Below are 14,142 nucleotides of genomic sequence, written 5' to 3' on the forward strand. Positions count from 1 at the left end.
ATGCTTTTCACCCAGATGGGCTCCTCCTGAGCATCATCCAACAAGGCGTCAAAGTGAAGGGTTTGCCGTCCGTTGTTTGGTACATTGCGGCAGCGTGCGTGTGCTATACAATGATGTGATCATCAAGTTGTAACATGAGTGAAAATATGGCCAACCACGCGCCACACAACAATACATCCTCCCTCATCAAGCCCCTCGCCATCGTGCTTGCTTCATGTTAATCAAGGGGAAAGTAAAAAAAAAAGAAAGATTCTCAATGGCATCTAGCTGAATATTTGCTCCGTCATGGACAACGTCGCCAGTGTGCGGATGATACATTGTTGCAGACGGATGTCGGGTGCAATGGCGGCAAAGTACAAGGCGCTCGGATGGAGCAGCGGAGGTTCGGCAAGAATTGGGTGACGAGTGACGATGGTCTGGTGGGTGCTGATACAGACTAATGGGGAAGGGGGGAGGGGGATAAGAAGGAGGGGGAAATGGCTCCGGGAAGGGTTTTGGATGGGTTGTATGTGTAGGAGTTTGACTGGTGGGCATCCGGACTTCCCCAAACCTCTCCCCCAAGTTTGTTTCTGATTAGAAAATTCAGATTAAGAATTGATCCACGGATGTTTGATACACGTCATTCGGTGGTAAAAAGTGTCTAAATCATGATATCCAAACGTTTGATGCACGACATTAGAGATGCCCCTACCCAGCCCGCTCCGTCGTCCGATGGATTGGATGCGCCGCGCACAAACAAAAGCCGGCTGGGCCGGCGACCAACGGGTCTCACCATATATTCTCTAGCCTCTCTTCGCTTTATTTTCTTCTTCCAGACTTCGGCCGAGTACCCCGTCGCCGTCGCCGTGTACTGCGAATCGGAGACTGGCGCACGCGCGCGCCCGCCCGTCTCCACCGCCCACGGCGACAGAATGAACCGCGGAACAGCAGCTCCCGGCCCGCCGGGTCGCCGTCACACGCGCGCGTACCGTACTGTTTCTCCTTCAGAGAAAAGACGGCCGATATGCCGTTGGTTCAGAACAAAAAAGATTCGAGGGCCGTTGATCCATTGCTATCAATCTTGTGTTGCCTAGAGTAAAGAAGATTCGATGGCCGCTGTTCCATTGTAAATGGGTTTGACCGCAAGGAAAAAGTAATTACTTCGCGGTTAATTTGACCGGGGTAAGGACATCACCAACGCCGACCCATAAACCTCCTGTAATTGTTCGGACCGTGAAAGCCATCCAAAGTTGACCTGTATCAGTCCGCGGCGGTTCGGACGTGATTTCTCTCGTAAATTGAAGACAAACATGAGGGAGTTGATGGGAGTCCGAACACGGGAAATGTCGCTCTCTGCCAAGCCCGCGCTTTTGTAGCATCCCGCACTGTTTTCACACCAAAATTCCTCATTTTCTTTTTTCACTCCCGACCACTCTCCACTCAATTCCCGCTCTTTTCTCCGACCCTCTCCTTCCCTCCGCCGCCGACACATGGAACCGTCGAAGAACCTGTCGGATATGGAGGCGACGGAGGTGCCGTAGGACCCGAGAATCACGCTCGCCCGAAAGATCAGCTCGGGGATGCGGCAAAATCGCCGTGTCAAAGCGAATGCTGCAATGGAATAGAAGATGAGGAAGCGTCTGGCCGCAGGTGAGCCTGGTGGTGGCGATGGGCGTGGTGGACGGGGCGGTAGGCGAGGCCGTGGCGGACACCACCAGCCGGGTGCGCCCACAATACAGACGGCGTCGTGGCCGGAGCCTTACAAGCCTTCATACTACTACGCCGCCAAACAGCTCGAAAACCCCGCCGGTACGGTTCCTTACATCGTCGATATTAATGGGGGCGGCGCTCTTCTCTGAGTATTCTTCATCGTCGCTCGTCCGGGCGAGGACGGCGGGCGGATAGCAGATGGGTGCCCGCGTGTTGTTTGCCGCAATGCCGAGAGCGGGGGAGTCGGCGTACGACGTGGACAAGAAGATGCTCGATATCATCCTCGACAGCGGCAGGGGAGGAGGAGGGGGCTATGAGGACGGGCAAGTGGAAGACTCGGATATGCTCTAGTATTATTGATCACTAGCCAGATATGCTCTAGTTTGGTGATCACTAGTCGGATATGCTATAGGTTTGTTGATCACTAGTCAGATCTGCTCTAGTTTTGGTGATCACTAGTCGGATATGCTATAGTTTTGTTGATCACTAGTCGGATCTGCTCTAGTTTTGTTGATCACTAGCCGGACATGTATTGTTTTGTTGCTCACTAGACGAATATGCATTATTTCACTTCTGTATCCTACTCGTGCTTGTGTGGTGTACAAGAAGTTGGAGAAGAAGTTCTTCACCGTTATGCATTGTTGATTGAAGTTGAATGGACAGCTGAAGTGGAACATTTTCATTGCCAAGACCGTCGCCCAGGCCAATGAGGAAGAAACCAGTGACCCTACTGACCCAACCCAAGAACCGCCGAAGAAGGTTAGAAGAAATCTGCGAGGCAAGAAGTGGAAGGAGGAGATGGCGAAGCGAGAAGGTGCGGCGGCCAAGCTGACGGAGAGGTTAGAGGAGATCTTGTCGAAGAAGGAAGAGGCATGCGTGAGGCGCTCGGACATCAAGGAGGAGTGGAAGGCGGAGAGGTTCACACAGTTGATGGATGCGACGAAGAAGATCAAGCTCGAAGAGAGAAGGACCATGATCAAGGAGAGGAAGGCGGCGCTTGAGGAGAACAAGGCTGCGCTCGAGGAAAACAGGGTGAAGATGACCGCCAATGCGGAGGATACCAAGGTGTTGACCTTGAATATCGACTCTTTGGATGTCGACACTAGAATTATCATGCAATACGTCCGCTACCAGATGTTGGAGCGGTAGAAATATCATCGGCGGCGACGGAAGATGAGGACGCGGCGGAGGCGGACGCGGACGCGGAGGCTGCCTACGCAGCAGCGACAGCACCTCTTTGATCCGGAAGCATCTTGCTAGGATGGCCGATCCGACAGGAATGCATAGACTGATGTTCTTTTGGGTTTGGGCATGTAAAAACTAAGCATATTTACCTTCTTTTAGTTGTGATCAGGGATGTGATCCGGCATGTTGTGTGGATCAACGTAGATTTAAATTTAGATTTACCGGTGAATGGAATGTGACTACGATTGGATGGCATCCTCCTGCATCCGTGTCTGTGGACTGGTCCTCCGTCCAGACGGATGCGGTAGGTTTTTTGCGGGGTGTGATTGGAGAAGCACTAACTCTTGCGGTCTGATAAATTTCTCTGAGATGTTGCGTCGCGAGAAATGCATCGCGATGTGATTTTGCTCGATCAACAGTTCAACATAGGATTCCAGGAAATAAACTGAATAATTCATGGCGATCGATCAGGTGGATGTTGTACATGAACGAGGTAATGGTGGGAGAAGGGAAAAAATGGTGGATTAGCGTTGTCCTCGATCCATGGGACGTGGCTCCATCGATCATGCAAGGTTCACATGATGTGGCAGCCGACGGCGTTGTCCTCGTTGAAGTAGTCCACGTCGAAGCGCGACGGCTGAGGCCGGACCAGCTGCTGCTGCTGATGAGGAGGCTGCCACGGCATCGGGGCCGGCGGCGGAGGCGGCATCGCGTAGTACCCGCCGCCGTTGTAGTAGGACGGCGCCGTCACGTTCGCCGCCGCGTAGTACGGCATCGTCGGCATGTACTGCATGGGCACGGCCATGCTGGGCGGCTCGGCGCGGTAGTAGTTGTGGTGCGCTGCCGCCGGCGCGTGGTCGGGAGCGGAGGCCTTGGCCTCGGCCGCGAAGCCATCGGCTTCTTGTTTGAAGGCGCTCGTTTCGTCGCCGGCGGCGCCCTTGGCCTTCTTGCCGTGATCATCGGCGTCACCGCCGCCGCGCGCGGACTGCTTGTGCTGGTGCGCGCACTTGGTGCATTCTTTCTTGGACGACGCCGCCGCGGGCTTGTTGCCGCCGTTGTCCATGCCGTCCTCCTTGCGCTTGCTCTTCTCGCCCGCCATCCCCGGCGCCGGCGCCGTCCAGTCGCCACCGTCGCGGTCCTTCCCACCATCGCCCTCGCGCTTCTTCTGCTGCTCGGGCACCGCCGCCTCCACCACCTCGGCGATCTTGCCGACCTTGGCGAGCTTCTTGACGAGCACCTTGGTGTCGACGTTGCCGACGACGGTGACCCGGTCGAGCGACGGGTGGATCTCCGTCCTCAGCACGCCCTTGAGGTTCATGGCCTTCATCACCTTCCTCCTGCAGCCGTCGCAGCAGCTCACGTTCACCTTCAAATCAACTCTCTGCACACACCACCACCAACAAAAACCAGGTCAGAGGTTGCCCATCCACAATCAAGCACCATGGAAGACACATCAACGGACAACTGAGCTCTGAGTCTCTGACTGAATGCTATGCATACCTTGAGCTCTTCTTCCTTAGCCATGGCGATGATGACTACGGCGCGGGAGCTCAAGAGAGGCGACCGATCGCTCTGGAGCTGAGTGAGTGAGTGATGAGGTGGGTTGGCTAGACCGTTGCCGCCCTGTATTTATACACCAGTGAACGAACACCGAACACACATGTGCAGTGCAGAGAGCTCTTGCAACTGGAGCCGTTTAGATACCCGGCCATACGTGCACGGTCCGTCTGTTGATTCCTAGCTGTATTTACCAGTGTATTTTAATCATCCTAGCATAAGGGAGGAGAGGGTATATACCGGGCACAACTCAATGATGTGTACTTGCAGTTAAAAACAATTGTGTACTTTCAGTTGCATGGCAGCCGCTCACCATGTTTTCTCTGTTCTTGCGCCAGCACCAGAGCAGGGCAGAGACATTATGCTGTGGCATCTTCACTGGCTACTGTAATAATATATGTGATGACCACATCTTTAGCTAGTACTCCCTCCGTCCCAAAATTCTTGTCTTAGATTTGTCTAGATACAAATGTAACTAATACTAAAACGTGACTTGGTACATCCGTACTTGGACAAATCTAAGACAAGAATTTTGGGACGGAGGGAGTACTATAATATTACTTCAACTGAAGGTTCTTCTCCTAGTGCATATATGCTATATTCAAAAAAGATAAAAAATTGTGCGAGCTCGGGGCCCTTAATTTGAGATTATGTTGTTGACTTGCTGGGACATGGTTTATGCAAAGTTGTAACTGCAAATGGTTTATGATATCTGCAGTTCACTGCTGAGAAGAGCATGGAAGCATTGATCAGGCTGGCTGAATTGCCTGTCATACATCCTTTAGAAACAAATATACTAAGTCCACTTCATGGCTCTGTAACCATCCATTTGATACAGCTTTTGCACCCATGTTACAGAGTATACAGCACAAAAGAGTAGAGGAGAGAGTACATTATACCGATAAATCTGATGGCATACATGTAGCCGCACCGGGAGCGATGATCTGGGATTCTGGGGGCAGGTACAAGTTGCACAGCTTTTAGTCCATGATTAATCACAGCCAGACGCACAAATACCCGAACAAATCTCAGTGATTAGTTTAATCCCAAGAATCAGCTCGCCATTAAGCTTGGTACCAGCAGAGGAAAGGGGGAAGCCATCTGTATCGAGCCATCGTAAGTGCCTCACAGTCTAGCATAGGGAAGCATAAGGCATCTCACACCATTAAACAAGGTTATATACACCATAGCAGAGGACGTCCTTTTCCACTTCCTTTCTTCAAGTTGTGCATCTGCAGCAAAGCAGCGATCAAATGGTCTGAAGATGCATAGTATCACTAGGAAGACAGGCGAGCGAAGGCAGGATATTCGGGGATCACCTTTTGATGAATACTTTTAGCGGATCTATGAATCAATTTTGAGAGTATGTCTGGTCATGGTTCAGCGTAGTATTAGTATTATAATACAACCTATGCATTTGCTGCTGCCTCACGCAATATGACAGGGCCCAACCATGGGGCATCCAGGTAACAAGCACCTTCGGCTGGAATTTGGACTCCGGGCATCTTCAGAAGTGCAGGGGTAGAACATTGTTTTCATGCAGCCATCCAAGCTTCATCGGGGTCTGGGATGATGATATCAGTCCTCATCATTGGCCGGTACTCTGCAGGTATTTCAGCTCCCGCCTGCACACATAGCTCGACCACGGCCGGAGCTTTGCCATAGAAACTCCTTAGAGAGGATCTGAGAGGAGGGCCAGTGGGGTCAGGGACATGCCACACATAGTTCGGTGGTATGACCTCATCCACAACAGCATCCTGCCACCCGTGCTTGCCGTCTCGCCATTGGTGCTTGAAAGCCCCACAGAGCTTCACATTGTGTCCCCATGGACCAACGTGGACCTCAGAGCAGTACCCGCATGCTTTTACCGTATACTTGCTCATCAGCTGCGTAACACCCCGCCGGACATCACAGTATGCTTTCAGTGTCCTCTCTGCATGCTCTTTCACATTGGCCGGCGCGGGTGACTGTCCCTGTTGGTTGCTAAATGTGTCAAGCTCAGCAAGAAGAGATATACAGTCCTCCAATCGGTGTGGCTTAGGCTCATCGACAACTCCGCCACGGTCAATAACCTTCTTGCCAATCATCCGCACAGGAGCAGTCCGTCTCCTTGTGGGATATTGTGGTAGGTCGACACCAGCCTGAATGCATAGCTCAACAATTGCTGGAATCCTGTCGAAGTCAAACCTGGTGTCATGCTTGACCCTCCGCCCAAATGGGTCAAAAAGATGGTAAGATTCGATCGGGATGAGCACATCGTTGATGGATCCTCTGACCCAAGAGTGGTGACTATTTCGTCGCTGGCTTCCTGAACCATAGCAATCTTGTATCTGGTGGCCAACTGGGCCAACATGGACTTGAGGGCATTTTCTACAAAATCACAAGACGGATATTAATATACAAGATACTACTCGCCGAATCATGTCACAGGATAGTGAACGACGTACCTATACAAGGGTCATGAAACATTAATGCATGTATAAACAGCTTATGACACAGATCAGAATTTAGTGCTTACCTGCAACCATAAACTGTAACAACATTCAGAAGTTGAGAGATGCCTCTGATGAGCACTTTCCAGTTCTCAAGGACTTCGTAGGCAACAGGGACAAGCTCTGGTAAAAGCAAGCCGTTCTTTGGGGGCTCAAGAGGCTTCTCTATCCTCATCTGTGCAAGCCTCTTATCTTTGCGGGAAGCTTGCAGCATCTTTTTAATTGGGACAGGAAATGGCTTCTTTTTGTTCTTCGGGTGTAATTCTGGGAGATCAACATTTTGTGGTTGTTGCTGATACCTCTCATGCCTCTTGCTAGCAGGATCAGGAGAGTACTCACAGCATGTTACTGACCTTGCCCGGCCAACTCGTTGAGGTTGGGATCCTATCTGTGACAAGTTGTAAACAAAAGGGATAAGTATAAACCGATCACAGTGCTTGCAAACAGACAGTGAGCGTAAAACTCTTCGACTGCGGCAGCACTCCATCACAAATTCGTTTCGAGCATTCTACCGAAACCAAAACTACAGCAAAACGGACCAACGGGCCGTTAATGGTAGTTATCTGCCAGAATGTAATCACAAAGATAATGGTGCAGACTGGAAGGGAATCTCGTAAAGCAAAATTCAATGTAAAATGGCACTGCAGCAGGCCTAGCTGCATAAGATATCCACTAACTGAAAATTGATAGGCCCTATGAATCTGAATAATTTTTGTTCCCAGCTGGGTGTATAGAGATGATATACTTGTATTGGTCTTTAATGTCACAGCAATTTGTCAATCAATAAGCTAGACAAAGGCATGGGAGTTAAAGTGCGGCACAGGTGCTGAAAAAGTTCTGCTATGGAATAGCACCACACTTCTTACGAGCGCGTGGGATCCATCTCGGCGGCTCTCGGGGCTTGGCGAGGCGGGGTGGGAGCCCACCTCCTAGGCTCCAGTGGTGGCACAATCAAGCAGTGGCCGGTGCGCTAAGGCTCCTACGGTGGCACTGTTGTTGCGGTTGGTCACCGGATCTAGGCAGCTGGATCTGGGGCTTTGAAGGGGGTCGAGACGGTGCACAGGTTGTCGGGTGGATTTCTTGGGACGGATCCGGGTGAAAACCTGGTTTTCGGTTGATGGCCGGAGCCGATGATGACGATGCCCCTATCATCGTTTCCTTCATGAAGGCATCATCAAGGTGAAACTCCCAACTCCACTCAATACCTCCGGGGGAAACCCTAGATCAACTGATCGGATGTCGGCGGCAAGCATGTGTCGTTACCCCCTTGGGGGCGGCATTCTTGGAGGTGCACTCGGCTTCGCGGGACCAACGGACGACATCTTTGGTGGAGCGGTGCTTCATCCTACACATTGATGGCGACGGATCTCGACGGCGTGGCACGGTGCAGATTCGGAGTTCGACGTGCGAGGATGGACTCGCGCAGGAGGACGACGCTGTCTGGCGTCGTGGTGGCGTCGATGGCAGAGAGACCTGGCACGGTACATGCAACAGTACAGCTCTGAAGATGGATTGGTGGCAGGTGGCTGCGGCGGCCTCATACCCGGCAGACGTCCTGGTTGAGGGGTGCGCCGGACTGGTAGGTGCCCCATACCCGGCAGGCGCCCTGGTTGGGACCTCAGGTCTTAGATGTTTAGGTTTGGCTGCGATGTCTGTTTGGTATTAGGCCTAGACTATCAGCGCCCCTTCATCAATTGGATAGGAGTAGCGACAATTGTTGCTTAGATGGTGGCTTTAGTCTTACTGTTGTATGACTTTGTAAGGTCTTGTGAAAATAATTAATAAAGTGGCCCTATGCATCGCCCAGATGCAGAGGCCGGGGGTCCTCCTCTTTTTCTAAAAAAAAAAGCACCACACTTCTTATGATAACCATTCATGCGAGCAACACAGCATCATAGACTTCCATTTTGACTACCTTGAATGGTTGGAGGGCAATTTGTATACTCGATTGGCTAACCTACAGATGACATAAGAATCCATTCAAGCCTCTTTGGCTGTCCTGTGATTGACTGGGAACTGGTTGTATAGCGAGAGCAAGGAATCGATACCTTTACTAACTGGTTGGCCCTGGTTCCATTGATGCCTGTCAAGCTAAAACGAACGCCTGAATTGAAGATTCAAAGGTAAACTTTAGACGCAATCATACACAATTCTGATAATAATGTAAGAATTAGGATACTGAAAAGGCAATGGAACTGTGGAAGGCAATGAGGATTGCTTGACAGTGAGAACCTACCCTTACAGTTAAGTATCTCCATGCCACAAACCCAGCCCCCCAAAAAGGCGCTGTAAATTCAGCAGATACGGAAGGCAACTTAATGTGGGTTCAGTTGCTGCTTCGGTTGCCAGGAGACGGAGGAGGAGCAGACGATGCCGGTGGCGGAGGAAGGGCGGCGGCGGCGCCGGCAAAGGAGGAAGAGAAGGGCCGGGGCGGAAGTGCCCAGGGAGAGACCGAGCCGCCGTCTCCTCGCGCGCGCCACTACGCAGGGAGCGCTACTGCCGAGCCCAGCGGAGAAACTATCGGGTAGGTCGCGGGCACGGAGGCTACACTGGAGAAGAGGACGCCGGAGGAGGGAGGGTGGAGCTCTGCTTAGGCACCAACGGCCGGAGCTCACGGGCGGCGACGAGCGTTGCACGAGTGGCGGAGAGAGATAAGAACAGCAACAGTGAAAATATCTCCGTTTCTTATTCACACATAGCCCGTAGGTCTGCCTGATACACAGGCTCACCTTGGGGAAATGGGCTGTAATGTGTACGAAAGTGCATCCGCCTGTATTGGGCCGGAACACTCGGTTAAAGAAAGAGCATGGATGGCTGTTCCACTCGGTTAAAGAAAGGGAATTTCTATTTGCCCGAGATCACTTGTTAAGGGTTATTACTGGTAAAGATCACTCTCCAGACGCTCACAAGTGACGCATTACTTGTACATCGCTTATCGTAATGTTAATTTAGAAGTTTCTCTTTCTTTTAGATTTATTTATTAAAAGAATTCTTGAACGGTGCGTCCAACTCCCGAACCGTTTTTACCATTGGACCCGCGTCAAGATTTTTTAAATTGGATCACATGTTAATAGGTTTTAACTAACTTTTTTATAAATGAAAAAAATAAATACCAAAAAATCCGATAAAAAACAAAAAGCAAAAAAATGAATAATGAAAAAACGAAAAGAAAAACAAAGGCAGAAGCACGGTTGCGGTTTTTCAAAAAAAAAATGAGAAGCACAGCTTGTTTTGTTTTTCAGAAATACAGATCTATGTCTTCACTAGAAGCAAATTTGTGCTTCTCATGGACAATATATTTTTCCTTTCCAAGAGGTACAGTTACACTTCTCATGGAAATAAATCTGTGACTCCACGAGAAGTAAATTTGTGCTTCTCGCAAAAGCACATATTTTTCTCTTTTTGAGAAGCACAATTATGCTTCTCGCGGAAGCAAATCTATGCTTCTCGTGGAAGTATAATTTTTTTCCTTTTCCGAGAAGCATAACTCCGTGCTTTCACGAGAAGCAAATTTGTGTTTCTCGTGAAGGCATATTTTTCCCATGCAAAAAAAGTTCACATAGTTGTTTTTTCCAAACCCTCAGGAAAAAATCAGGTGAACCCCAAATAGCCTAGAAAGCCTAGAAAAAACCTATCTTAAACCCGGAAACGTGTATTGAAAAATTAAAAAAAAATCTAGAGGGAGCGCCCAGCACGCCACATGTGGTGGCGGCAGGACGCACCACTTGGCATGCTCCCAAGCCACTAAAAGTTACCCCTGGAGGTCCCCAGGAAGAGGTAACCTTCAGAGCACAAACGCCGCTGAAAGAACATGCGGTGCCTTCATGTTTGGTTTTGGCAATTGATGACAATCTCTATGGACTAATGGTTGCCTTGAGTTATATTTAAAGGTTTTGTCCATATGCTTTTCTTGGAGTACATGTGTTGGTTTCAAGGAGAGTTTGTGTCGACCAAGGTGCCATTCAAGGAATTATCCAAAGATTGGTCATGTGAGTGTCGAGCTTATTGCAAGCATGTCTTGAAGAAGAAGATTGTGTAATCATTCATGTCTACCTTCGAGACATCATCCAAATGAAGAGAATTGAAAAGATTCAAGGTTGATCAAGATTAAGTCTAGAATGAATCAAGTTGATCAACTCACAAAGCGCAAAAGATGTACCGAGAGGGATCAAGTGATCCCATGATATGGTAAGCATTGTCAATTTCGCTTTGTGTACTAACCCATGGTCTTCGTGAGAGTTCTTTGTGGGGTTAGGTTGCGGTGTGCAAGTTCAAGTGGAGCATCATGAAGAGATCAAATGCTTGAAGCTTGTCGTCCATTATGGTGACAATGGACATGTGAAGATGTGCGGAAGAGTGGCTCACCCATAATGGAGTATGGGGGAGCAATCAACTAGTCTTCATCGAGCCAACACAATCAAGAAAGGTGGTCCAACTTGAGAAAGTCAAGATCGTCATCATCTAGCTCAAGTGGACCATGTGCAAGGCAAAGGTTTGCCCTTGATAGGTTTTCTATTTTACCGGTCTCATGATGGTAGTTGGGAGACCGGGTTATAGGATCGATTGCCGTACTATCAATGGGGGCTCTCGATGAGTAGCTTGATCGTATCGTTCGTTGAGAGCTCAAACCATTGCATCCTTGCATCATCTTTCTTGGTTCTTGTTTGGTTCTCTTTGTGAGTCTTAGAGCTTATGGTCATCTTGATGACAAGCTCGAGTTCATCGAAAACGGAGTTCACATGCATCTTCTATGATGTTTTCGATGTTGGAGGTTTTGCCGGTTCTTCTCGGTTGGAGGTTTCACTCCTCTTTTTGTTAGGCATACCTCCCCTGCCTCTTCGTACTATAACCAGTCGATGTTTTGATGCTACTCGTCGTCTTGTTTCCAACAAGCTTGAGTTTGCTCAATTCAGAGCTCATATGCAGAAGTTATGGCAGTTCTTGTCTTCTTGAGAGTGGCTTTTGTCTGGTCCCAGCGGTAGTACCGCTTGGAGCTCTCAGCCGTAGTACCACTGCAGTGCCGCTCTTCTACCGCCTCGATTTTGGGTCCTGCTCTTTTCATGTCGGGTTTAGCAGTAGTTGCACGACAGTAAGGCACGGTAGTTCCGCCTAAGCGGTAGTACCACTCCGGTCGGGCGGTAGTACCGCTACTGCATTACTGCCATCGTACTCTGCTCTGCCCTGCCTCCTTTGGTCCCGTGTTCTGCCTCTTTTAGTACCGCTCATGTGCGGGCTAAGCACATAACGGTTGGATTTTCCCCTCCTATAAAAGGGGGTCTTCTTCCCCAATGAACCTTATCCTTTGAGCTTGTGTTCTCCCCCCGTTGTTTGAAAGGATCGATATAGTTGACTAGAGGGGGGGGTGAATAGGCAACTAACAATTTTTAGCTTTTCTTTAACAATTTAAACTTTGCATCAAAGTAGGTTGTCTAGATATGCAACTAAGTGAGCAACCTATATGATGCAACAAACATAAGTACACAAGCAAGCAAGAGATATATCACAAATAAGCTTGCACAAATAAAGGCATGAGATAACCAAGAGTGGGGCCGGTGGAGACGAGGATGTGTTACCGAAGTTCCTTCCCTTTGAGGGGAAGTACGTCTCCGTTGGAGCGGTGTGGAGGCACAATGCTCCCCAAGAAGCCACTAGGGCCACCCTATTCTCCTCACACCCTCACACAATGCGAGATTCCGTGATTCCACTATTGGTGCCCTTGGAGGCGGCGACCGAACCTTTACAAACAAGGTTGGGGCAAACTCCACAACTCAATTGGAGGCTCCCAACGACACCATGAAGCTTCACCACAATGGACTATGGCTCCGCGGTGACCTCAATCGTCTAGGGTACTCAGACACCAAAGAGTAATAAGATCCGCAAGGGATTAGTGGGGGGAATCAAATTTCTCTTGGTGGAAGTGTAGATCGGGGCCTTCTCAACCACTCCCGAGCGAATCAACAAGTTTGATTGGCTAGGGAGTGAGATCGGGCAAAAATGGAGCTTGGAGCAACAATGGAGCTTAGGGTTGGAAGAGGTAGTCAACTAGAATAAGAAGACACCCCTTTTATAGCTTAGGACGAAAATTCAACCGTTATCCACCTACCAGCCCGCGACCAACGGTACTACCGCAAGGCCATGCGGTACTTCCGCTCCTGACCGCAGCAGCAGTAGCTAGGGCAGACCTGAAGCACAAGGGCTAAGGATGGTACTGCCGCAGGCGCGGTACTACCGCTCCCCCTTGCGGTACTCTCGCAAGGCAGGAAACCCCTAGCCTGGGAAGAGCGCGAATAAACATACATCCGTGCCTACTTCCATTGGAACACGGACGAAGCAAAAATCCGATACAGTACTACCGCAGAGGAGCGGTACTATCGCCTCGCAGTAGAGCCAGACCACGCACGGTACTACCGCGCAAGGGATGCGGTACTACCGCGGTGGCACGGATGTAAAAAATTACATCTGCCCCTACTACCGTGAAGGAGCGGTACTTGGCCTAGGGGCCACGGTACCACGGCTCTAGAGGAGCGGTACTACCGTGGGCACCTGCGGTACTACCGCGCTGAAGTATGGTACTACCACGGGTGCCTGAGGTACTACCGCTCAAGAAGGAGTAGTACTACCGCAGCCCATCAACAGCAGCCAGGACAAGGTGAAGAGAATAAACGGAGGATGCTCCAAAGTGCAGGGGAAAGGAGGGGACAAGGAAGAAAACGTGTACGTGATGATTCCATCCAAACCTTTCCGACACGGACACCCTCTTAATAGTACGTCTTTCCTACGACTCAAATCCACCTAAAAGAAACGTAGAAAAAATGTCGTCTTCAATAGTCTTCGAGGGGCACCAAACCGTCTTGTGCCTAGCGATGAAATGTCTGGGAAACTCACGGCACACGATTAGTCCGCAAAAGCATTGTCATCAATCACCAAAACACCTTAGGGATAAATATGCCCTTACAATCTCCCCCTTTTGGTGGATTGATGACAATACGGGATTTGCACAAAGGCAATAATGTTAAGCAAACGCAAACCCCTCTTCTCTAGAATATAAACGGGCTCCCCCTAGATGTGTGCCAACTAGATGGGTGCTTTGGACTACACGGCACACATACTAAGATCAAAGCTCCCCCTATATTATAGAGACAAGGCATATCTTGCAAAAGTAAGGCTAACACTAGACAAGATAGCAAATACGAGCATAACAAGTAGCACAATCATAAGC

At 49.8% G+C, this 14,142-nt stretch overlaps 2 protein-coding genes across 5 annotated transcripts; both read right to left on the reverse strand.

Moving 5' to 3' along the window:
- Nucleotides 1-3,272: 3,272 nt before the first annotated feature.
- LOC119356192 (heavy metal-associated isoprenylated plant protein 33-like) lies at nt 3,273-4,895 on the reverse strand. 3 transcript variants are annotated; one of them, XM_037623122.1, is made up of 3 exons: nt 4,745-4,895; nt 4,375-4,615; nt 3,273-4,255 (listed from the first exon to the last, which is right to left on the reverse strand). In XM_037623122.1, the coding sequence occupies exons 2-3, from the start codon at nt 4,396-4,398 to the stop codon at nt 3,449-3,451; spliced, it is 831 nt and encodes a 276-aa protein (XP_037479019.1). In that variant the 5' UTR covers nt 4,399-4,615; nt 4,745-4,895; the 3' UTR covers nt 3,273-3,448. The 3 variants fall into 3 exon arrangements, with proteins under 3 accessions (XP_037479019.1, XP_037479020.1, XP_037479018.1); XM_037623123.1 differs by having other exon boundaries at nt 4,375-4,643; XM_037623121.1 differs by having other exon boundaries at nt 4,375-4,895.
- Nucleotides 4,896-5,176: 281 nt separating this feature from the next.
- Nucleotides 5,177-9,591, reverse strand: LOC119356193 (APO protein 1, chloroplastic-like). 2 transcript variants are annotated; one of them, XR_005171856.1, is made up of 5 exons: nt 9,160-9,591; nt 8,972-9,027; nt 6,950-7,311; nt 5,751-6,801; nt 5,177-5,663 (listed from the first exon to the last, which is right to left on the reverse strand). XR_005171856.1 is itself a non-coding variant. In XM_037623124.1 (4 exons), the coding sequence occupies exons 1-4, from the start codon at nt 9,179-9,181 to the stop codon at nt 5,967-5,969; spliced, it is 1,275 nt and encodes a 424-aa protein (XP_037479021.1). In that variant the 5' UTR covers nt 9,182-9,591; the 3' UTR covers nt 5,177-5,966. The 2 variants fall into 2 exon arrangements, 1 of the variants encoding a protein (XP_037479021.1); XM_037623124.1 differs by having other exon boundaries at nt 5,177-6,801.
- Between the last annotated feature and the right edge of the window lie 4,551 nt (nt 9,592-14,142).

This window comes from Triticum dicoccoides, chromosome 2A (genome assembly GCF_002162155.2).
Source record: "Triticum dicoccoides isolate Atlit2015 ecotype Zavitan chromosome 2A, WEW_v2.0, whole genome shotgun sequence".
In the NCBI taxonomy this organism is placed as follows: domain Eukaryota; kingdom Viridiplantae; phylum Streptophyta; class Magnoliopsida; order Poales; family Poaceae; genus Triticum; species Triticum dicoccoides.

Excerpts from the sequence above, each read along its gene's own strand:
- LOC119356192 (XM_037623122.1), bottom strand. The coding sequence starts at position 4,398 with ATGGCTAAGGAAGAAGAGCTCAAG. Across the intron at positions 4,256-4,374 it reads CTAAGGAAGAAGAGCTCAAG|AGAGTTGATTTGAAGGTGAA; the intron begins GTATGCATAGCA and ends TGGTGTGTGCAG.
- LOC119356193 (XM_037623124.1), bottom strand. The coding sequence starts at position 9,181 with ATGGAGATACTTAACTGTAAGG. Across the intron at positions 7,312-8,971 it reads GGGCCAACCAGTTAGTAAAG|ATAGGATCCCAACCTCAACG; the intron begins GTATCGATTCCT and ends AACTTGTCACAG. Across the intron at positions 6,802-6,949 it reads GTTACAGTTTATGGTTGCAG|AAAATGCCCTCAAGTCCATG; the intron begins GTAAGCACTAAA and ends GTGATTTTGTAG.